The sequence below is a fragment of the Rattus norvegicus genome, chromosome 16 (genome assembly GCF_021556685.1).
Source record: "Rattus norvegicus strain SHRSP/BbbUtx chromosome 16, alternate assembly SHRSP_T2T, whole genome shotgun sequence".
Lineage (NCBI taxonomy): Eukaryota > Metazoa > Chordata > Mammalia > Rodentia > Muridae > Rattus > Rattus norvegicus.
The window spans coordinates 11,252,533-11,274,815 of NC_141549.1; the positions used below are offsets into that span (position 1 = coordinate 11,252,533).

General features: G+C 41.8%; 1 protein-coding gene, 1 long non-coding RNA gene and 1 pseudogene across 3 annotated transcripts in view; 1 reads left to right on the forward strand and 2 right to left on the reverse strand.

Annotated features, from left to right (window-relative positions):
• The window catches only part of LOC146583947 (uncharacterized), a 412,373-nt gene that overhangs the window by 88,796 nt on the left and 301,294 nt on the right, over positions 1-22,283 (forward strand).
• On the reverse strand, positions 1,398-4,661 carry Ralgdsl9 (ral guanine nucleotide dissociation stimulator like 9). Its single transcript, XM_087589558.1, has 4 exons — positions 4,613-4,661; positions 3,355-3,539; positions 3,033-3,229; positions 1,398-2,140 (listed from the first exon to the last, which is right to left on the reverse strand). Exons 1-4 carry the CDS (start codon positions 4,659-4,661, stop codon positions 1,753-1,755), a joined length of 819 nt encoding a protein of 272 aa, XP_087445684.1. The 3' UTR covers positions 1,398-1,752.
• LOC148000385 (ral guanine nucleotide dissociation stimulator-like) lies at positions 10,138-11,953 on the reverse strand (annotated as a pseudogene).

The following is a 22,283-nucleotide window of genomic DNA, read 5'->3' on the forward strand; positions in this document are numbered from 1 at the left end:
CATCATCAGAGAAGCTTCCTCCTGAAGCAGATCACAGATCCCAAGACATCCTGAGACTCATAGCCAGACCTTATGCAGAGGGAGAACCTGGAATACTCAGTCCTAAATTGGCAAAGCAGTCTTATGCACTCATTCATAACCTAGGATTGATAACCTACAAGTGATAACCTCTTGCAAATGAAAGTTTAGTTTTCTCCATGACAGTTTCTAGGTAAACAAACTACTCTTAAGTGCAGTCCTCATGTTCAGAACAGAAGGCCAATAGAAAATGAACACATTTACATCTGTAGAGGCTTCTGGTCTCATATTGTCCATCAGGACTTTTTTGTATACTTTTAAAATTTCATCATTTTTATATAATTAGTTTTCTCTTTTTACTCTATAAGTCCATGGTGTATACATTTTGGATTCTAGGTTAACTAATGTTTTTATGGGAATCCTGTGTATCTTTGATTTTTATGCCTATTCTTAGCTACAGAGAAGGAGTTTCTGACGTCCTCCCCCTAGCTGAAATGCTGACTGCTGTTGCTGACTTCTGGGGTGGGAGAGAATCATTTTGGTTTGAGAATGTGACCAGTGGTAGACTGGCTGTCTTGTGCACTCAGTCATTAGCCATATACCTATTCCTACAGGATCCACACTTATTGGATGCAAGGTGTAAAGAAAATTGTGATAATTATAATCCATTAGTAAAATGAACAAACAAAAAAAAATAAATACCAGGAGGGAGAGTGTTTGGGACATCATGGATGAATAGATGGGAGGTGATGAGGGGTGGATACAATCAAAACACATTGTACACTTGTAGAAAATGTTTTCTTCAATTGAAAATCACATTTCTATCCATTAAAAACTCTCTTCCCAAGTCCCTGGAGTCAAAAATTTGAGCTTTCTGTCTGCGCAGATCTATTCATTAAGGGAATTCTTGAATAATTCTAGACTCTTGTTTAGCTTCTTGGCTACCACAGTAACATTGCAACTTGCAAGTTATAGTTTGAATTAGTCTTCAATTAATCTGTTCGTATATTATTGAAGAAATGAGAAAGTATTTCTGAAGTAGGTAAGGCATTCTACATGTGCCGCAGAAATATGCCACAGTTCTATGACATCACACACTTGCGAAACTTGAAATTTATGTGTATAAAATATAAACAATTCAATGTGAACTGAATCGTTACCACGGGGCTGAAGTGGTCCCACTCCTCAGGTTTAGGTTGAAGTTTACTGAAAGGTAATGGTGAGTGTTATTACATGTGCTTTATTAGTCATGTGGATACATCCTTTAAAAATGACTAAGATTTTACCAGTCATAATTTAAGCATGACATTTAATAATTTTAAATGCTTATGTTTAACTTTTTAAAATTATTTTTGTACCATAGAAAACTTTCAGAAAAGTGAAAACAAACAATAACAATTTATTATACCAATCTTTAAACACAAAATGGAAAAGATCATGAAGAATAAAAAGATGATATCTCAGGGGAGGGAGAAGGCTGGCTGAGGGGCTGGAACTGCTGCTGGACTGAAGTGAGGGGCTGAGCACCTGGGGCAGGGGCAGTAGCACAGATACAGGGCAGGCACACAAGGTGTGACAGGGCCATTCTCTGAATAGGTAGGCCCACTGTAGCAAGTAGGAAGTTATTGAAAGATACATTGTATCTACAGACAAACTGAGACACAAGTTCAACAGTTGCTATCATGTGTGCTGTCTGTGCTGCTGCTGTCACATCTGGTTGCAACTACTCATGCTTCACAGAAAGTTCTGGAGGTTTTGTGCCCTCCAGCTCTGATGCACAAGTTGGTTCTGGCTCCAGAGTGGCTCTTTTCCTGCTGTTGTACACCCATCCAATCTGTGGATCTGAGGATGTGTGTCTCCCCAGATCTGAGCCTTGCTCATCCTTGGATGGGAATCCTTGGCTTGATTGTCCTGCAAGAGAGTCATGAACCTATTGACATGGACACTAAGATCTAAGTGTGCCATACACACATCAAAGTAGGCCTTTATATATTTCAGTATGAGTAGTTCCGAGGGTTCACAATAGTCTTCAGTGTTTTTGTTCATCCATGTTTCCAGGAAGCTACAGAGGGCGTTATTTATTTGTTCATCCTCTTCACAATGAGGGCTGAAGTTAGCATACCTAGAGAAGACCAGAGAGAATGTCACCTGTAAAGTCCCAGGCCCCTCACCTCAAACTGGCAGTTCTGGCTGCTCTCAGAATTATGAGTTCACGTGTACACAGTCCGTGCTTTCAATGTATCTGTGCAAAGGTTGAACACGTGCATCTCTACCTAAACAACACTGTGGTCACATGGTCCACTGTATTATGCTGCATAGATCTCCACTTTTGATACATCTCTATTGGGTATTCCAATATTTACTGAACCTCCATTACAAATGAAAGAAGTGCATTCACCAAGGCCTCAGAAATATCGATTGAAGGATAAAGTGCTATTCCAAGGTGGAGGTGACAGCAACATCCACTTTGGAGCATTGGCATTGGACAGCCCTATCACTTGGACCAAGCATGGGAGAAAAAATTTCTTAATGTATGTTACTGGGTCCTGACAATGATGTACAGAATAAATACTTAGACATACACACACACACACACACACACACACACACACAAATACACACTCACACACACATACACACAAAAAGAGAGAGAACAACAAAGAGAGAGAGAGACAGACAGAGAGAGACTGAGACAGAACAGAGAGAGACAGAGACAGAGAGATACAGAGAGATAGATAGAGAAAGAGAAAGAGACAGAGACAGAGAAACTGAGAGACAGAGAGACACAGAGAGAGACAGAGAGAGGCAAAGAGAGAGATAGACAGAGAGAGAGAAGGAGAGTGACAGAGAAAGAGACATGGAGAGCAACAGGAGAGTGACACAGAGAGAGAGAGAGAGACAGAGACAGAGAGAGACAGAGACAGAGAGACAGAGACAGAGACAGAGACAGAAACAGAAAGACCCAGGATCAACAGAAGGATGTGAAAACTATGGGCTTTGCAATTGGCACTCACCTCAGGAACAGCTGGTCCAGTACCAGTAGGGGGGTGTCAAATCTTTGGTATATGATCGAAAAGGCAGGGACATAGAAGGTGTCCCCTTCCTGCAGAGAAGGCCCCAGCTTGTTCCCTAGCTTAATCACAGCCTCTGTACTAATGCTGGAGTCTCTATAGGACTCGCTCAGGTCCTGTGCTGCAGAATCATTCTCACTCTGAGGAAAGATAAAGGCAAAAGTTTCAAAAGGTCACTGGTCTACAACATTCTGATAGGATCTACTTATTACAAATTTTCCTGAATTATTACTCTGCTAAAAATGGAGAAACCCCGAGTAGTTACCTTGTCTGTGTGCTCCTGGCTTTGACTGGTCTTGGTCGATGATCTTCCCTTTCGGGAAAATGGCCACAGGCGTCGAAGACAAGAGTGAACCCTGTGCCTCCAGACACCACCGTGGCCTTCCCTGTTGTCTTTCTTGAGGCCTGAGCCTCGAGTAGTCCGAAGACAGCAAGAGAAGATCCTTCCCTCTCAACTGTCTCTGGCAAGTGAGCCTGCAGGCCTTGCTCCAACCAGTGTGTTGCCTGGTTACCAAGGTTCTGTATTGTTAGGTCATTTTGAAGAGGGTGGTATCATCACTGTCCCTTCTTCAAAGAACATTCCTTAAAGGCTCCCATGCCCCCTCCCATTTCCTAGGTACACAAATTAACATAGGTAGATATCAGTTTTGCAAGCTGAGTCTCTCCTTTTGAGCTGCATCTGTAACCATACTCATAAATTCAGCCGTAACTTTCCCAATTTACCATAAACAAACCCTAGGCTAATCTCCTTGCATTTACATGACCTTGTATGTGTTCTGTGTAGAATGAGATCACATGCATGCCTGTGACAGCAGCAGCCCCACAATGTCAGTGTGCCTGCCTAGGAATTGTCTTTCACAGAGTCGGATTCTACCATGATGATCATTTTAGGGCTTAAGCCAGTAGCTTTATAGCCCTTTGTGATCCTCTGACCTAGGAACATCCAACCACTTACAAGATGGACGCTGGTCTCCTAGCACTGTTTCGTGGATTCATCCTCCATTGCTTCTTCTTTGAATTCCTGCTTGAGTCCTGGATCTGATTCTCTCCAATGGTCGGCTGTGACCTGTCATCTGCAAGAAAAATTTCTCTTTCCTTCGTATCATTTAATCCTCGTGCTTGTCAAAGCAACTGAATGAAACCTGAACAGAACACACCACACTTTCTCTGTGCCCATCATGTGTCATGTGGCAGCCATCACCTCTCTAGTTCCTAATCATTCTTCCTCCTCTATCCCATCTCTTTCGTTATACTCTGTTTCCTTTTTTCTGCTCCTCTCAGTAACATTTGCTCCGAAGTCATTCACTCTTTATCCCCTGGTCATCTCCCTCTTTCCAACACAGTGTCTGGGTCACAGTTTAAGAAGCCAGTGATGTGAGGGGTAAACACCAAGTGCAGGAGATCAGAATTCCCTGCTACTCCACAGTGGTGGGCGGTGTTATAGTTAATTACTATGTTGTCTCCCTTGCCAAATGGAGTAGAGTTGAGTTCATTGCTCCTGTACTCTTCCCTCTGATGTTTACTTAGTTTCTTTTGTTTCAATTCCCAGAAGTTGTTCCCGATCTCTTGCATGTTCATATGCATGTGCATGGTTATGATGCCTCAAGGTACTTATGAGGAGGGCATTGCATGATAGCTTTGCTATATGTGTTAGGTTTATCTGTGCATTTTCATCCATGAAAGTATATGAGGATGCTTACATGCATACATGCTAGCATACAAGTGCATCTGTGGTGTGTGCCCAGGTGTTTTTTCCTTTTTGGGGGGAGTGTGTGTGTGTGTGTGTGTGTGTGTGTGTGTGTGTGTTGTGTTGTGTATGTGAGTTTTGGTAGAATGTAACATTCTTTATGTGTTAAGGGCAAAGTTAGAATTCTTTAAAATGACTTGGTACACAAATAACCCTGGGAACTAACTCTCTCTTCAAAGGAACCTAGGTCCACATCATGGTCTTGATCTGTGTCCTCTGGTGAGTCAAAATAAAACACAATAGAGGAACTCTAAGACTCTTCATGGCTCTGTTCCTAGAAGCAGACGAGCTGTGGAATCTATTGGTAATGGGAGCAGGGACATCTAAGTTCAGAGGATTCATCTGTGAAGATACCACTTCCACTTGATAAGTTTAAAATTATCAAGAGATGAAAAGCCTGTATAGAGAAGGATTATGTGACATGAGGATTATGTTCCAAGTGTCTAGGAGTCTGATAATGTCATTAAAGTTGGCCACACAACTCCCTTCGCTGCCATAGTATTGATATGAATCATGTAGATGCACCACCACACTAGAATTAATAATATAACTGTGATAGAAAAGCTGAGGAAGAGTAGTTATTACCACTGATCTAGTGAGATTAGGAATTAAAACATTGACTGTAAGTCAGAGAGTACTGTAGAGCAGTGTAGAGTCAACAAAATTGTGGACATCCAAGATGGCTGACTTCTTCTTCATTGTCTTTTCCTGCATAACACTTGGTAGTTTAACACCAATGACTGGTAGAGCTTTTCTCTGTCAGTAGCTGCTCAACATCCCCTTCTTCCTGCTGCTTTTGAGCGTGAACTACTTCAATTCCTGATCAACACGTGCTTTTTGGGTAATTTTTTTAAAATTGTGTTTTTCGTGGATATTTTTTGTTTTAGATTTCAAATGTTATCTGCTTTACCCCCTTACCCATATTCTCTTCCCAACGCCCCTCTTCTCTGAGGATGCTCCCACTCCCACCCACCCATTCCACCCTCAACACCCTGGCATTATCCTATATTGGGGAACAGAGTCTTCACAGGACCAAGCACTTTTACTCTTTATGATTCTGGACAATGGCATCCTCTACTATATGTTTGGCTGGAGTCATGGGACACTCCAGGTGTACTGATTGGTTGGTGGTTTGGTCCCTGGGAGGTCTGGTGGGATGTGTTTGTTTGATATTGTTGTTCTTCTTCCGGGGTTACAAATCCTTCTGCTCCTTCAGTCTTTTTTCTTTCTCCACCATTGCGTTCCCCTTGTTCAGTCCAATTGTTAGTTGCAACCATCCTCATGTGTGTCAGTAGGGTTCCAGCAGAGCCTCTTAGGAGTCAGGCATACCTGGCTCCTTCAGCTTCTTGGAATCAGCAATAGTGCCTGAGTTTGGAGGCTGCACATGGGATATGTATCCAGGCAAGACAGTCTCTGAAAGACCTTCTCTTCAGTCCATCTTCACTCTTTGTTTCTGTCTTTCCTGCCCTGAGTATTTTGTTCTCCCTTTTAAGAGGGAATGAAGCATTCACATTTTGTTCTTCCTTCTTCTTGAGCTTGTTATGATCTGTTAATTTTTTCTTAGGTATTCCAAGCTGTTCGCCTACTATCCACTTTGCAGCTAGTGTAGTCCATGTGCCATGTGTGTTCCTTTGTGACTGGGTTACTTCTCTCAGGTTGGTATTCTCAAGTTCCATCCATTTGCCTAATAATTTCATGCAATCATTGTTTTTAATAGCTGTGTAGTACTCCTGTATGTACTGCATCACATTTTCTGCTCTGTTCAGGAGATTTTCCCTTGTGTTTTTGTGTTCAAGGCTCTTTCCCCCTTCCTTCTATTAGTTTCAGTGTGTCTTATTTTATGTGGAGATCTTTGATCCACTTGACTAGAGCTCTGTACAAGGAGATAAGAATGGGTCAATTTGCATTCTTTGCCATGCAGACCTCCACTTGAACCAGTGCCATATGTTGAAAATGCTGTCTTTTTTTCATTGCATAGTTTTAGGTCCTTTGTGTAAGATCAAGTGACCAATGGTGTATGCGTGCATTTCTGGGTCTTCAGTTCTATTCTATTGATCGACCTGCCTGACTCTGTACCAGTATTATGAAGTTTTTTTCAAGACCCTTTTTTTAATACACCTTTAGGTCCGGACGGGTGAATTCCCCAGAATTCTTTTATTGTTTAGAATACTTGTTGAAATCCTAAGTTCTTTTTTCCTTCCCAAATAATTTTGCAAATTGCTCGTACTAATTCAATGAAAATTTGATTTGGAATTTTAATGGGGATTCTATTGAATCTGTAGATGGCTTTGGGCAAGATGGTCTTTTCTATATTAATCCTGCCAATCTATTAGCCTGGGAGATCTTTCCATCTTCTGGAATCTTCTTTGATTTATTTCTTCAAAGACGTGAAGTTCTCGTCATAAAGATCATTCACTTGTTTGATTAGAGTCACACCAAAGTATTTTATAGATATTTGCGGCTATCATGAACAGTGTCATTTCCCTATTTTTTTCTCATCCTGTTTATCCTTGAGCAGATAAGGTCTACTCATTTGTTTGCATTAATTTTATATCCAACTACTTTGCTGAAGTTGTTTATCAGCTGTGGGGATACTCTGTTGGAATTTTTGTGATCACGTAAGTATACTATCATATGGACTGCAAATAATTGTGTTTTGACTTCTTCCTTTCCAGTTTGTATCCCTCTGAACTCCATTTGTTATCTAATTGCTCTGGCTAGGTCTTCAAGGATTACATGTAAAGGTGGGGAGAGAGTGGGCATCCTTGTCTAGTTCCTGATTTCAGTGGGGTTATTTCAAGTTTGTCTCAATTTAGTGTGATGTGGGCTGCTGGTTTGCTGTATATTGCTTTTACTATGTTGACGTATGGCCCTTGAATTCTGGCTGATCAGCACATGTTATGCCACACCTATAAGTCAGTCAGCCACATAGACTTTTGGGAAATTGACCATCTCAAAAGAGGGAAGGGAACGTTCTTAAAGACCCTTAAAATAACATTCATAGAAACAACCCCTTACTTTTGTGTTCTTGAATGCTTCTTTCGTTCCCCTTCTCCATTTCTCTGTGAATCTGCCAGTTGCTGTGTCTCTTGGTGAATCTTTTTATCTGTTCTTCTTGCTCTGTCTTCCTCTCTGTGTCTCTGACTCTGTCTCTCCCTCTCTCTCTCCATTCTTCCCTCCCTCCCTCTATTCCTCCCTGCCTACTTCCCTTGGCCTCCTTTCTTTCCTCCTTCCTTTCTCCTCTCTCTTTTATGACTCTTTTTTCTTTCCACCAGCACTGTCCACATCATGTCTAGCAGTTCCTCCTTCATTCATCTTCAGAATAGGGCAGGCCTCTCATGTATATTTACCAACCCTGGCTCTTTAGTTTCCATTAAGATTGGGCACTTCCACTTGTATTCAGGCTAGAGCTTGAAACCCAGTAAGGGGAGAGGTTCTCATGCACTGGCAACAGCGTCAGAGACAGCCCCTGCTCCCAGTATTAAGACTTTACAAATAGATGGACCTACAGAAGTGTTACAAGGTGCTGAGGGCCTAATTCAGTCAAATGTTGCCTAAGAGGTCCCCATGCAGGCTCTGGTGTACTGTTCATTCTCTGTATCATATAGGCTCAGCTTGACTGGATATTTTATTTTCATCTTCTAATATCCTTTAACACCAGATCCTATGAAATTTTGTACCACCTTTTTTACAATGTTTTCCAAGCTCTACTCAATGTCTGGCTGTTTTTCCTTCTTTTTCTTTCCATAATATTCTAAGTGAAGCTTTTCTGATAACACTTGGTTTTGGACCAATCTCTGTGTATATCAGAATGATGTTAGTAATCATTTCATTGACATAATTTTCTATTCTTTATTTTCTGTCCTGTTTCTGTATTCATCTGTGCCTCTGGGCAGTCTAGCCTGGGCAATAACACTCTCCTGGCATAGCTCTCAAATGTATCAAGGCATTTATTAGACACTTTCACGATTTCTGTGCCACCTTTACTACAACACATCTTTTAGTCTGTAGAAAATATAGGTAAAATTTTTTGTGGCTCGGCTGATATGCTAATCTGTCAACTAGAAGTCTTTCTGGTTACAGGAAAGTCTCAATATCCCCAACCACGAGGAATCTGATGGAATCACACCTATAGATTCCTAGAAGTTTCCACTGTGCTAGGTTTCCAGATTTTCCCAGAGATATCCCCAATTCTAATTTACATTTCAAAGACTCGCTCCCATTATCCTCCTTTCCCATCTCTACTCTTCATTTAGACCCCTCCCATAACTATTCCCCACCCCAGTAACAAAATGTAGATGTCCATGTGCTTACTCTTCACAGCGAGATGCATGCATCTGTATCTTGGGTCCTTTGATTGCTTAGCTTGTCTGGTCTGTGGATTACAGCATTCTTGTTCTTTACCTTAAAAGTAATTTCCACATATATCTGAGTTTATATTCTATTTGTTTTCTTTTTCCATTTATTTGCCAGGATGGAACAACATGTGCATTTTAAGAGCTGTAGATCACTCCAGTGTGTAAATATTAAATATTTCATTTATCCATTCTTCAGTGGAAGGACTTTAAGTTTTTTTCTAGCCATTAACCATAACGATTGTATGATGATTGTTTCATAAGTAAAATACTAGTATGCTTTTTTTCCATGTGATTTAGTGGTAACTTGTATATCTTCTCAAGAAAACAGACTATTTAAGACATTTAACTTTTATACTTTCCACATGTCACTTAATTGTTTAAATGCTTATGTTTATCTATTTAAAATTATTTTCATTCCTTTAAAAACTTTCAATAAACTTAAAATAATTTCTCAAATAGAATATTTAAAATTTGCAGACATTTTTTCCTCACTATTAGACAGCTTTTACACAATGTAAACCAAATACTAACAATTTATTAAAAATACTTAAAATATTGAAAACATCAGAAGGAGTAAAAGGCTGTTTTTCATGGGAGGGAAGGCTGGCTGTGGGGTTGGAACTGCTGCTGGATTGAAATCAGCAGCTGATCATGAGGGGCAGGAGCAGCAGCTAAGCTATAGGACAGACTCCAATTGAAGATCACAGGTGACAGGGCCACTCTCTAAATAGGTAGGCCTGTTTTTGCAAGCAGGAGATGACTGAAAGATACACTATATCTAGAGACATACTGAGACACAGGTTCCACAGCTGCTATCAGGTGTGCTGTCTGGGCTGCTGCTGGCAACAACTCATGGGTCAAAGAACTTTTGGGGGTTGTAGTGCCCTCCAGCTCTGGTGCACACGTTGGTTCAGGCTCCAGATTGTCTCTTTTCCCGATTGGTTTACACCCATACAATCTGTGGTTCTGAGGATGTGTGTCTCCCCAGATCTGAGTCTTCCTCATCTTTGGCTGGGAATCCTTGGCATGTTCTTCCTCCAACTGTGTCAGCAGCCTCTTGACATGGACACTAAGATCACAGTGGGGCATGTATACACTCAAGTAGCCCTTCTGGTATTTCAGAGACAACAGGTCTGATGGGTCATAAAAATCCTCAGGGTTCTTGTCCATCCATGTTTCCAAGAAGCTACAGAGGGTGCTCTTTACTTATTCATCCTCTTTAGACTAAGGGCTGAAGTATGCGTACCTAGAGAACACCAGAGAGATTGTCTCCTCTAAAGTTCCATGCCCCTCACCTAATACAGGCAGTCCTGTCTGCTCTCAGATTTATTACTTCACCTGTACACCATAGGTGCTTTCAATGTATCTGTGCAAAAGTTGAACACAAGCGTCTCTATCCACACATCTCCTTGGTCACATGGTTTCCTGGATTACACTTCATGAGTCTCTACTTTGTACACATCTCTAGTGGGTACTCCAAAATTTCTAGAACCTCCTTTATATATGAGAAAATTGTATCCATCAAGGCCTTAGGAATCTTGGGGGAAGGAGAAAGTGCCTTCTCAAGGGAGAGGGCTTAGCTACATCCACTTTAGGGTCTCAGCCTGGGACAGCCCAAGTGGTAGATCAAGCTTGGGAGAAGGAATTACTTAATGCATGGGTTCTTACAATTATGTAGACAACAAAGAGATGGAGACAGAGACTTAGATGGACACAGAGACTGAGATGGAGACAGAGATAGATCCTGTAATGAACAGGGAGAGTGCAAAGAAAGATAAAGGAAAAGGGAAAAGATGGGGAGATGAGATATAGGACAGAGAGAAAAACAGACAAAGAGAGAAGATCAACAACAGATACAAACAAACATACACATATACACACAAGCACACACGTGCATACACACACACACACACACAGAGAGAGAGAGAGAGACAGAGAGAGACAGAGAGACAGAGAGACAGAGAGTCAGAGACAGAGAGACAGACAGAGACAGAGCGGCAGGTACAGATATTGAGAGAAAAACAGAGAGAATGTGTGAGAGAGAAACAAAGAGGGACAGAAATGGAGAAAAAAACAGATAAATGAGAGAAAGAGAAAGGCAGAGACACAGAGAGAGGCAGAGAGAGATAGAGACAGACAGAGACAGAGAGATAGACACAGACAGAGACAGAGACAGAGACACACAAACAGAAGAAGGGAGGGAAAATCCTGAAACCATCAGGAAGCTCTGAGAACTATGGGCTTGAAGATGGGCACTCACCTCACAAACAGCAGGTCCAATACCTGTAGGGGTGTCACAAAGCTTCTATATGTAGTCAGAAAAGCTAGGACAGCCAAGGGTTCCCTTTCCTGCAGAAAAGGCACCAGCGTGTTCATCTGCTCAAACACAGTCTGTGCCCTGATCCATGCCTCTCTCTGGGGCTCCATCAGGTTCTTTTCAAGAGAAGAATTCTCAACCTGAAAAACTTCAAAGTGGATGGTTGAAACTGGCACAAATATGCAAACATCTGATTGGTTCTCCTCATTCCAAGATTCCCTGAATTATTTCTATTAAAAACAGGAAGAGAAAACAGAGTGGGTACCTGGTCTGTGTAGTCTTGTCCTTGGCTGGCTTTGGTCAATTTTTCCACCATTTGGGAAAATGGCCACAGGCGTTGATGGCAAGAGTGAACCCTGTGCCTCCAGACACCATCATGGATCCCCCTGTTGCCTTTCTTAAGGCTTGAGGCTGGAGTAGTCTGAAGACAGCAAGAAAACATCCTGCCCTCTCTACAGTCTCTAACCAGTGAGCCTGCAGGCCTTGCTCTAACCAGTGGGCTGTCTGGTTAACAAGGGTCTGTATTGTTAGGTCATTTTCAAGAGGGTGGTTTCATTACTGTCTCTTTTTAACAGTACTTTCCTTAAAGGCCCCCGTGTCCACACCCATTTCTTAGGTGCACAAATTCACACAGGTACACATCTGTTTCCCACTCCACTGTTCCCAGAGATATCTCAAAATAGGCAGCACCTCAGTTTTGCAAGCTGAGTGTCTACTGTTGAACTGAATCGGCAGATTCATAAATTCTGCCCTAATTTTCCCAATCTACCATAAACATAAACCTAGGCATGTTTCCTAACATTTATATGACCTAGTATGTGTTTTGTGTGGAATGAGATCACATGAATACCTGTGACAGTCAACAGCACCACAATATCAGTGTGCCTGCATAGGAACTGTCTTTCCCAGCGTTAGTTTCCACCACCAAGATCATTTTACGGGTTAAGCCCAGGGGTTTACAGCCCCTTGAGAAGAGCTGACCTAGGAACATCCAATGGCTTACCAGATGGAAGCTGGCCCCCTAGCACTCTTTCAGAGGGGATTCAGCCTCCATTGCTTCTTTCAATTCCTGATTGAGTCCTTGATCTGATTGTCTCCAGTGTTGGACTTTGATCTGTCACCTGCAAGAAAACTTTCTCTTTCCTTAGTAGCATTTAGTCCTGGTCCTTAGCACAGCAACTGAATGAAACTTGAGCAACCATCACCACCCTTTCTCTGTCGCCAACCTGTGGTGTGTGGCAGCCATCACTTCTCTACTCCCTCATCTCCTCTCTCCCTTCTATCCCATCTCTTCCTCTATATTTTTTCTACACTTACCAGTGGTTTTGCTCCAAAGTCATTCAATCTTCATTCCCTGGTCAACTCCCTCCTTCAAACTAAGTGTCTGTGTCATGGTTTATGAAGCCAGTGATCAGAGGAATCCACATCATATGCATGAATTCAGACTTCTCTGCTACTGCACAATGGTGGGCAGTGTAATATTAAATTATTAACTTGTTTCTCTTGCCAAATGAAGTAGAGTGTTCATTGCTCCTTTTCTCGATCTTGGGATGTTTTCTAAGTTTCTTTGGTTCCAGTACCCAAAAGTTGTCAGGTTCTTCTGCAAGTGCACATGCATTCATGCTAGGTCCTCACAGTACATGAGAGGATGGCATGCACATAAGAACATTCTTACGTATATTATATGTATTTTTGCCTGGGAAGGCATGAAACTACATGGGAGTGCTTACATGCATACATGCTAACTTGCATTTACATTTGTGTTTGTGTGTGCATGTGTCTGGTTATTTGTGTTTGTGTGTGTTTGTGTATGCGTGTGTGTGTGTATATGTCTGGGGATGTATGTGTTGGTAGACATGAAAAGCCTGTATAGTGAAGGTTATACAACAGGAGCATAATGTCCCAAGCATCTAAGACACTGATCATGTTACCAAGAATAAGCCACAAAATTCCCATAGTTTCCTTACAGCAGCACAGGCATGAATCAGGGAGAGGCCCCACTGCACTAAAATTTATACGTATAATTGTGATGGCAAAGCAGTGGAAGACTAAATATTACCACCGACACAGCGAGACTGTGAGTTGAAAACATTGACTGTAAGGCAGAGAGTACAGTAGAGGAGCCAGTGTGGAGCAGCACAATTTGTGGAGCTCCAGGAGGACTGGCTTCTCTTCATTGTCTTGACCTGCATAAAACTTGGTAGATTAACACAAAGGATTGGTAAACCTTTTCTCAGTTCTTAGCTGCTCAAAATCCCCATCTTCCTGATGCTCTTAAGCCTGAACTAGTTCAAGTAGTCCTGATCAACACATGCTTTTTGCTATGTTTTTATAAATTTTATTTTTCTTGTATATTTAATGTTTTCAGATTTCAAAGGTTGCCCCTCCTCCAAATCCCCATCCTATGACCCAGCTTCTGTGAGAATGCTCCCACTCCAAACCACCCACTACACCAACAACACCCTGTCATTATCCTATGTTGGTGAATAGAGTCTTCACAGGACCAATGGCTTTTCCTCTTATTGAGGTTGGACAATGCCATCCTCTGCTACTTGTGTGGCAGGATTCCCGGGTCCTCCCATGTGTACTGACTGAGTGTTGGTGTGGTCCCTGGGAGCTCTGGTGTGATATCTTTGGTCCACATTGTTGTTGTTCTTATGGGGTTGCAAAGCCCTTCTCCTCCTTCAGGCTTTTCTCTAACTTCTCTCTTCTTGTCACCTTATTCAGTACAAAGGTTACATTTCTATCAGCAGGACTAGAGCAGAGCCACTCTGGAGTCACCCATATCTGGCTATTGAGAGCAAGCACCTCTGGGAATGAGGAATAGTGATTGGGTTTGGTGGGTAAATATGGGCTTGATGCCCAGGTAGGGCATTCACTGGATGATTTTCTTCTGTTCAGTCCAAGCTCCACTCTTTGGTTCTGTATTTCCTCTCCTGAGTATTTTGTTCTCCCTTTGAAAAAGAATGAAACATTCACATTACAGTCTTCCTTTTTCTTGAGCTTCATATGATGTTTGAATTTTTTCTTAGGTATTCCAATCTTTGTGGCTAAAATACTATTTTCAACGAGTGTATACCATGTGTGTTTTTTTGTGAGTGGGTTACGACACTAAGGTTTGTATTTTCTTTTTTCTTTTTTTTTTTAATTAACTTGAGTATTTCTTATATACATTTCAAGTGTTATTCCCTTTCCCGGTTTCCGAGCAAACATCCCCCGCCCCCCTCCCTTTCCTTATGGGTGTTCCCCTCCCTTTCCTTATGGGTGTTCCCCTCCCAACCCTCCCCCCATTGCCGCCCTCCCCCATAGTCTAGTTCACTGGGGGTTCAGTCTTAGCAGGACCCAGGGCTTCCCCTTCCACTGGTGCTCTTACTAGGATATTCATTGCTACCTATGGGATCAGAGTCCAGGGTCAGTCCATGTATAGTCTTTAGGTAGTGGCTTAGTCACTGGAAGCTCTGGTTGCTTGACATTGTTGTACATATGGGGTCTCGAGCCCCTTCAAGCTCTTCCAGTTCTTTCTCTGATTCCTTCAACGGGGGCCTATTCTCAGTTCAGTGGTTTGCTGCTGGCATTCGCCTCTGTATTTGCTGTATTCTGGCTGTGTCTCTCAGGAGCGATCTACATCCGGTTCCTGTAGGCCTGCACTTCTTTGCTTCATCCATCTTCTCTAATTGGGTGGCAGTATATGTATGGGTCATATGTGGGGCAGGCTCTGAATGGGTGTTCCTTCAGTCTCTGTTTTAATCTTTGCCTCTCCCTTCCCTGCCAAGGGTATTCTTTTTCCTCATTTAAAGAAGGAGTGAAGCATTCACATTTTGATCATCCGTCTTGAGTTTCGTTTGTTCTAGGGATCTAGGGTAATTCAAGCATTTGGGCTAATAGCCACTTATCAATGAGTGCATACCATGTATGTCTTTCTGTGAATGGGTTACCTCACTCAGGATGATATTTTCCAGTTCCAACCATTTGCCTACGAATTTCATAAACTCATTGTTTTTGATAGCTGAGTAACATTCCATTGTGTAGATGTACCACATTTTCTGTATCCATTCCTCTGTTGAAGGGCATCTGGGTTCTTTCCAGTTTCTGGCTATTATAAATAAGGCTGCGATGAACATAGTGGAGCACGTGTGTCTTTTGTATGTTGAGGAATCTTTTGGGTATATGCCCAAGAGAGGTATAGCTGGATCCTCAGGCAGTTCAATGTCCAATTTTCTGAGGAACCTCCAGACTGATTTCCAGAATGGTTGTACCAGTCTGCAATCCCACCAACAATGGAGGAGTGTTCCTCTTTCTCCACATCCTCGCCAGCATCTGCTGTCACCTGAGTTTTTGATCTTAGCCATTCTCACTGGTGTGAGGTGAAATCTCAGGGTTGTTTTGATTTGCATTTCCCTTATGACTAAAGATGTTGAACATTTCTTTAGGTGTTTCTCAGCCATTCGGCATTCCTCAGCTGTGAATTCTTTGTTTAGCTCTGAACCCCATTTTTTAATAGGGTTATTTGTTTTCCTGCGGTCTAACTTCTTGAGTTCTTTGTATATTTTGGATATAAGGCCTCTATCTGTTATAGGATTGGTAAAGATCTTTTCCCAATCTGTTGGCTGCCGTTTTGTCCTAACCACAGTGTCCTTTGCCTTACAGAAGCTTTGCAGTTTTATGAGATCACAGTTGTCGATTCTTGATCTTAGAGCGTAAATCATTGGTGTTTTGTTCAGAAAATTTTTTCCAGTGCCCATGTGTTCCAGATGCTTCCCTAGTTTTTCTTCTATTAGTTTGAGTGTGTCTGGTTTGATGTGGAGGTCCTTGATCCACTTGGACTTAAGCTTTGTACAGGGTGATAAGGATGGATCGATCTGCATTCTTCTACATGTTGACCTCCAGTTGAACCAGCACCATTTGCTGAAAATGCTATCTTTTTTCCATTGGATGGTTTTGGCCCATTGTCAAAAATCAAGTGACCATAGGTGTGTGCGTTCATTTCTGGGTCTTCAATTCTATTCCATTGGTCTATCTGTCTGTCTCTGTACCAATACCATGCAGTTTTTATCACTATTGCTCTGTAATACTGCTTGAGTTCAGGGATAGTGATTCCCCCTGACGTCCTTTTATTGTTGAGGATAGATTTAGCTATCCTGGGTTTTTTGTTATTCCAGATGAATTTGCAAATTGTTCTGTCTAACTCTTTGAAGAATTGGATTGGTATTTTGATGGGGATTGCATTGAATCTGTAGATTGCTTTTGGTAAAATGGCCATTTTTACTATATTAATCCTGCCAATCCATGAGCATGGGAGATCTTTCCATCTTCTGAGGTCTTCTTCAATTTCTTTCCTCAGTGTCTTGAAGTTCTTATTGTACAGATCTTTTACTTGCTTGGTTAAAGTCACACCGAGGTACTTTATATTATTTAGGTCTATTATGAAGGGTGTCGTTTCCCTAATTTCTTTCTCGGCTTGTTTCTCTTTTGTATAGAGGAAGGCAACTGATTTATTTGAGTTAATTTTATACCCAGCCACTTTGCTGAAGTTGTTTATCAGCTTTAGTAGTTCTCTGGTGGAACTTTTGGGATCACTTAAATATACTATCATGTCATCTGCAAATAGTGATATTTTGACCTCTTCTTTTCCGATCTGTACCCCTTGATCTCCTTTTGTTGTCTGATTGCTCTGGCTAGAACTTCAAGAACTATATTGAATAAGTAGGGAGAGAGTGGGCAGCCTTGTCTAGTCACAGATTTTAGTGGGATTGCTTCAAGTTTCTCTCCATTTAGTTTAATGTTAGCAACTGGTTTGCTGTATATGGCTTTTACTATGTTTAGGTATGGGCCTTGAATTCCTATTCTTTCCAGGACTTTTATCATGAAGGGGTGTTGAATTTTGTCAAATGCTTTCTCAGCATCTAATGAAATAATCATGTGGTTCTGTTCTTTCAGTTTGTTTATATAATGGATCACGTTGATGGTTTTCCGTATATTAAACCATACCTGCATGCCTGGGATGAAGCCTACTTGATCATGGTGGATGATTGTTTTGATGTGCTCTTGAATTCGGTTTGCCAGAATTTTATTGAGTATTTTTGCGTCGATATTCATAAGGGAAATTGGTCTGAAGTTCTCTTTCTTTGTTGTGTCTTTGTGTGGTTTAGGTATAAGAGTAATTGTGGCTTTGTAGAAGGAATTCGGTAGTGCTCCATCTGTTTCAATTTTGTGGAATAGTTTGGATAATATTGGTATGAGGTCTTCTATGAAGGTTTGATAGAATTCTGCACTAAACCCGTCTGGACCTGGGCTCTTTTTGGTTGGGAGACCTTTAATGACTGCTTCTATTTCCTTAGGAGTTATGGGGTTATTTAACTGGTTTATCTGTTCCTGATTTAACTTCGATACCTGGTATCTGTCTAGGAAATTGTCCATTTCCTGAAGATTTTCACGTTTTGTTGAATATAGGTTTTTATAGTAAGATCTGATGATTTTTTTGAATTTCCTCTGAATCTGTAGTTATGTCTCCCTTTTCATTTCTGATTTTGTTAATTTGGACGCACTCTTTGTGTCCTCTCATTAGTCTGGCTAAGGGTTTATCTATCTTGTTGATTTTCTCAAAGAGCCAGCTTTTGGTTCTGTTGATTCTTTCTATGGTCCTTTTTGTTTCTACTTGGTTGATTTCAGCTCTGAGTTTGATTATTTCCTGCTTCTACTCCTCCTCGGTGTATTTGCTCCTTTTTATTCTAGAGCTTTTAGGTGTGCTGTCAAGCTGCTGACAAATGCTCTTTCCTGTTTCTTTCTGCAGGCACTCAGCGCTATGAGTTTTCCTCTTAGCACAGCTTTCATTGTGTCCCATAAGTTTGGGTATGTTGTACCTTCATTTTCATTAAATTCTAAAAAGTCTTTAATTTCTTTCTTTATTTCTTCCTTCACCAGGTTATCATTGAGTAGAGCATTGTTCAATTTCCACGTATATGTGGGCATTCTTCCCTTATTGTTATTGAAGACCAGTTTTAGGCCGTTGTGGTCCGATAGCACGCATGGGATTATTTCTATCTTTCTGTACCTGTTGAGGCCCGTTTTTTGACCAATTATATGGTCAATTTTGGAGAAAGTGCCATGAGGATCTGAGAAGAAGGTATATCCTTTTGCTTTAGGATAGAATGTTTTATAAATATCCGTTAAGTCCATTTGGCTCATGACTTCTCTTAGTCTGTCGACATCACTGTTTAATTTCTGTTTCCATGATCTGTCCATTGATGAGAGTGGGGTGTTGAAATCTCCCACTATTATTGTGTGAGGTGCAATGTGTGTTTTGAGCTTTAGTAAGGTTTCTTTTACGTATGTAGGTGCCCTTGTATTTGGGGCATAGATATTTAGGATTGAGAGTTCATCTTGGTGGATTTTTCCTTTGATGAATATGAAGTGTCCTTCCTTACCTGTTTTGATGACTTTTAGTAGGAAATTGATTTTATTTGATATTAGAATGGCTACTCCAGCTTGCTTCTTCTGACCATTTGCTTGGAAAGTTGTTTTCCAGCCTTTCACTCTGAGGTAGTGTCTGTCTTTGTCTCTGAGGTGTGTTTCCTGTAGGCAGCAGAATGCAGGGTCCTCGTTGCGTATCCAGTTTGTTAATCTATGTCTTTTTATTGGGGAGTTGAGGCCATTGATGTTGAGAGATATTAAGGAATAGTGATTATTGCTTCCCGTTATATTCATATTTGGATGTAAGGTTTTGTTTGTGTGGTTTCATTTTCTTTGTTTTGTTGCCAAGACGATTAGTTTCTTGCTTCTTCTAGGGTATAGCTTGCCTCCTTATGTTGGGCTTTACCATTTATTATCCTTTGTAGTGCTGGATTTGTAGAAAGATATTGTGTAAATTTGGTTTTGTCATGGAATATCTTGGTTTCTCCATCAATGTTAATTGAGAGTTTTGCTGGATACAGTAACCTGGGCTGGCATTTGTGTTCTCTTAGGGTCTGTATGACATCAGTCCAGGATCTTCTGGCCTTCATAGTTTCTGGCGAGAAGTCTGGTGTGATTCTGATAGGTCTGCCTTTATATGTTACTTGACTTTTTCCCTTACTGCTTTTAATATTCTTTCTTTATTTTGTGCATTTGGTGTTTTGACAATTATGTGACGGGAGGTGTTTCTTTTCTGGTCCAATCTATTTGGAGTTCTGTAGGCTTCTTGTTTGTCTATGGGTATCTCTTTTTTTAGGTTAGGGAATTTTCTTCTATGATTTTGTTGAAGATATTTACTGGTTCTTTGAGCTGGGAGTCTTCACTCTCTTCTATACCTATTATCCTTAGGTTTGATCTTCTCATTGAGTCCTGGATTTCCTGTATGTTTTGGACCAGTAGCTTTTTCCGCTTTACATTATCCTTGACAGTTGTGTCAATGATCTCTATGGAATCTTCTGCTCCTGAGATTCTCTCTTCCATCTCTTGTATTCTGTTGGTGAAGCTTGTATCTACAGCTCCTTGTCTCCTCTTTTGGTTTTCTATATCCAGGGCTGTTTCCCTGTGTTCTTTCTTGATTGCTTCTATTTCCATCCTCAATTCCTTCAACTGTTTGATTATGTTTTCCTGGAATTCATTCAGGGATTTTTGTGTCTCCTCTCTATGGGCTTCTGCTTGTTTATTTATGTTTTCCTGGAATTCTTTCAGGCATTTTTGCGATTCCTCTCTGTAGGCTTCTACTTGTTCTCTAAGGGAGTTCTTCACGTCTTTCTTGAAGTCCTCCAGCATCATGATCAAAAATGATTTTGAAACTAGATCTTGCTTTTCTGGTGTGTTTGGATATTCATGTTTGTTTTGATGGGAGAATTGGGCTCCGATGGTGCCATGTAGTCTTGGTTTCTGTTGCTTGGGTTCCTGCGCTTGCCTCTCGCCATCAGATTATCTCTAGTGTTACTTTGTTCTGCTATTTCTGACAGTGGCTAGACTGTCCTATAAGCCTGTGTGTCAGGAGTGCTGTAGACCTGTTTTCCTCTCTTTCAGTCAGTTATGGGGACAGAGTGTTCTGCTTTCGGGCGTGTAGTTTTTCCTCTCTACAGGTCTTCAGCTGTTCCTGTGGGCCTGTGTCTTGAGTTCACCAGGCAGCTTTCTTGCAGCAGAAAATTTGGTCTTACCTGTGGTCCTGAGGCTCAAGTTCGCTCGTGGGGTGCTGCCTAGGGGCTCTCTGCAGCGGCAGCAACCAGGAAGACCTGTGCCGCCCCTTCCGGGAGCTTCAGTGCACCAGGGATCCAGATGGTCTTTGGCTTTTTCCTCTGGCGTCTGAGATGTGTGTGCAGGGAGCAGTCTCTTCTGGTTTCCCAGGCTTGTCTTCCTCTCTGAAGGTTTAGCTCTCCCTCCCACGGGATTTGGGTGCAGAGAACTGTTTATCTGGTCTGTTTCCTTCAGGTTCCGGCGGTGTCTCAGGCAGGGGTCCTGCCGCTCCTGGGCCCTCCCCCACGGGAGCCCAGAGGCCTTATACAGTTTCCTCTTGGGCCAGGGATGTGGGCAGGGGTGAGCAGTGTTGGTGGTCTCTTCTGCTCTGCAGCCTCAGGAGTGCCCACCTGACCAGGCGGTTGGGTCTCTCTCTCACCGGGTCTGGGAGCAGAGAGCTGCTTAAGGTTGGTATTTTCTAGTTCTATCCTTTTGGCTAGGAATTCATGTTGTCAATTGTTTCTAATAGTTCAGAAGTACTCCTGTGTAAACATATCACCTTATATTATCCATTCCTCTCTTTATGGACAACTGGTTCTTTCTAGGTTCTGGTTATTATAACTAAGGCTGATATGAACATAGTGCGTGTGTCTTGTTATATGTTGAAGAACTTTTTGGGTGGATGACCAGGAATCATAAGGCTCGATCCTCTGATAGTAGTATTTTCAATCATTTAGAAAGTTCTGGAGCAATTTCCAGAAGAGATGCAGCAGCTTTGGATACACCAACAGTGGAGGAGGATTCCTCTTTTTCCATATCCTTGTCAGCATTTGTTATCACCTGAGTTTTTTTTTTTTTGATTAACTTGAGTATTTCTTATTTACATTTTGAATGTTATTCCCTTTCCGGTTTGCGGGCCAACATCCCCCTAACCCCTCTGCTCCCCTTCTTTATGGGTGTTCCCCTCCCCACCCTCCCCCCATTAAGCCGTCCCCCCAACAATCACGTTCACTGGGGGTTCAGTCTTAGCAGGACCCATGGCTTCCCCTTCCACTGGTGCTCTTACTAGGCTATTCATTGCTACCTATGAGGTCGGAGTCCAGGGTCAGTCCATGTATAGTCTTTGGGTAGTGGCTTAGTCCCTGGAAGCTCTGGTTGCTTGACATTGCTGTTCATATGGGGTCTCGAGCCCCTTCAAGCTTTCCAGTCCTTTCTCTGATTCCTTCAACGGGGGTCCCGTTCTCAGTTCAGTGGTTTGCTGCTGGCATTCGCCTCTGTATTTGCTGTATTCTGGCTGTGTCTCTCAGGGGAGATCTCCATCTGGTTCCTGTCGGCCTGCACTTCTTTGCTTCATCCATCTTGTCTAATTGGGTGGTTGTATATGTATGGGCCACATGTGGGGCTGTCTCTGAAAGGTTGTCCTTCTGTCTCTGTTTTAATCTTTGCCTCCTTAATCCCTACCAAGGGTATTCTTGTTCCCCTTTTAAAGAAGGTGTGAAGCATTAACATTTTGATCATCCTTCTTGAGTTTTATGTGTTCTGTGCATCTAGGGTAGTTCAAGCATTTGGGCTAATAGCCACTTATCAATGAGTGCATACCATGTGTGTTTTTCTGTGATTGGATTACCTGACTCAGG

Coding starts and splice junctions, on each gene's coding strand:
- Ralgdsl9 (XM_087589558.1), bottom strand. CDS start 4,661: ATGCAAGAGATCGGGAACAACTTCTGGGAATTGAAACAAAAGAAACTA. Junction 3,540..4,612: donor ATTGAAACAAAAGAAACTAA/GTAAACATCAGA, acceptor GAGACAGTTGAG/AGGGAAGGATCTTCTCTTGC. Junction 2,141..3,032: donor CTGGACCAGCTGTTCCTGAG/GTGAGTGCCAAT, acceptor GGTCTTCTCTAG/GTATGCTAACTTCAGCCCTC.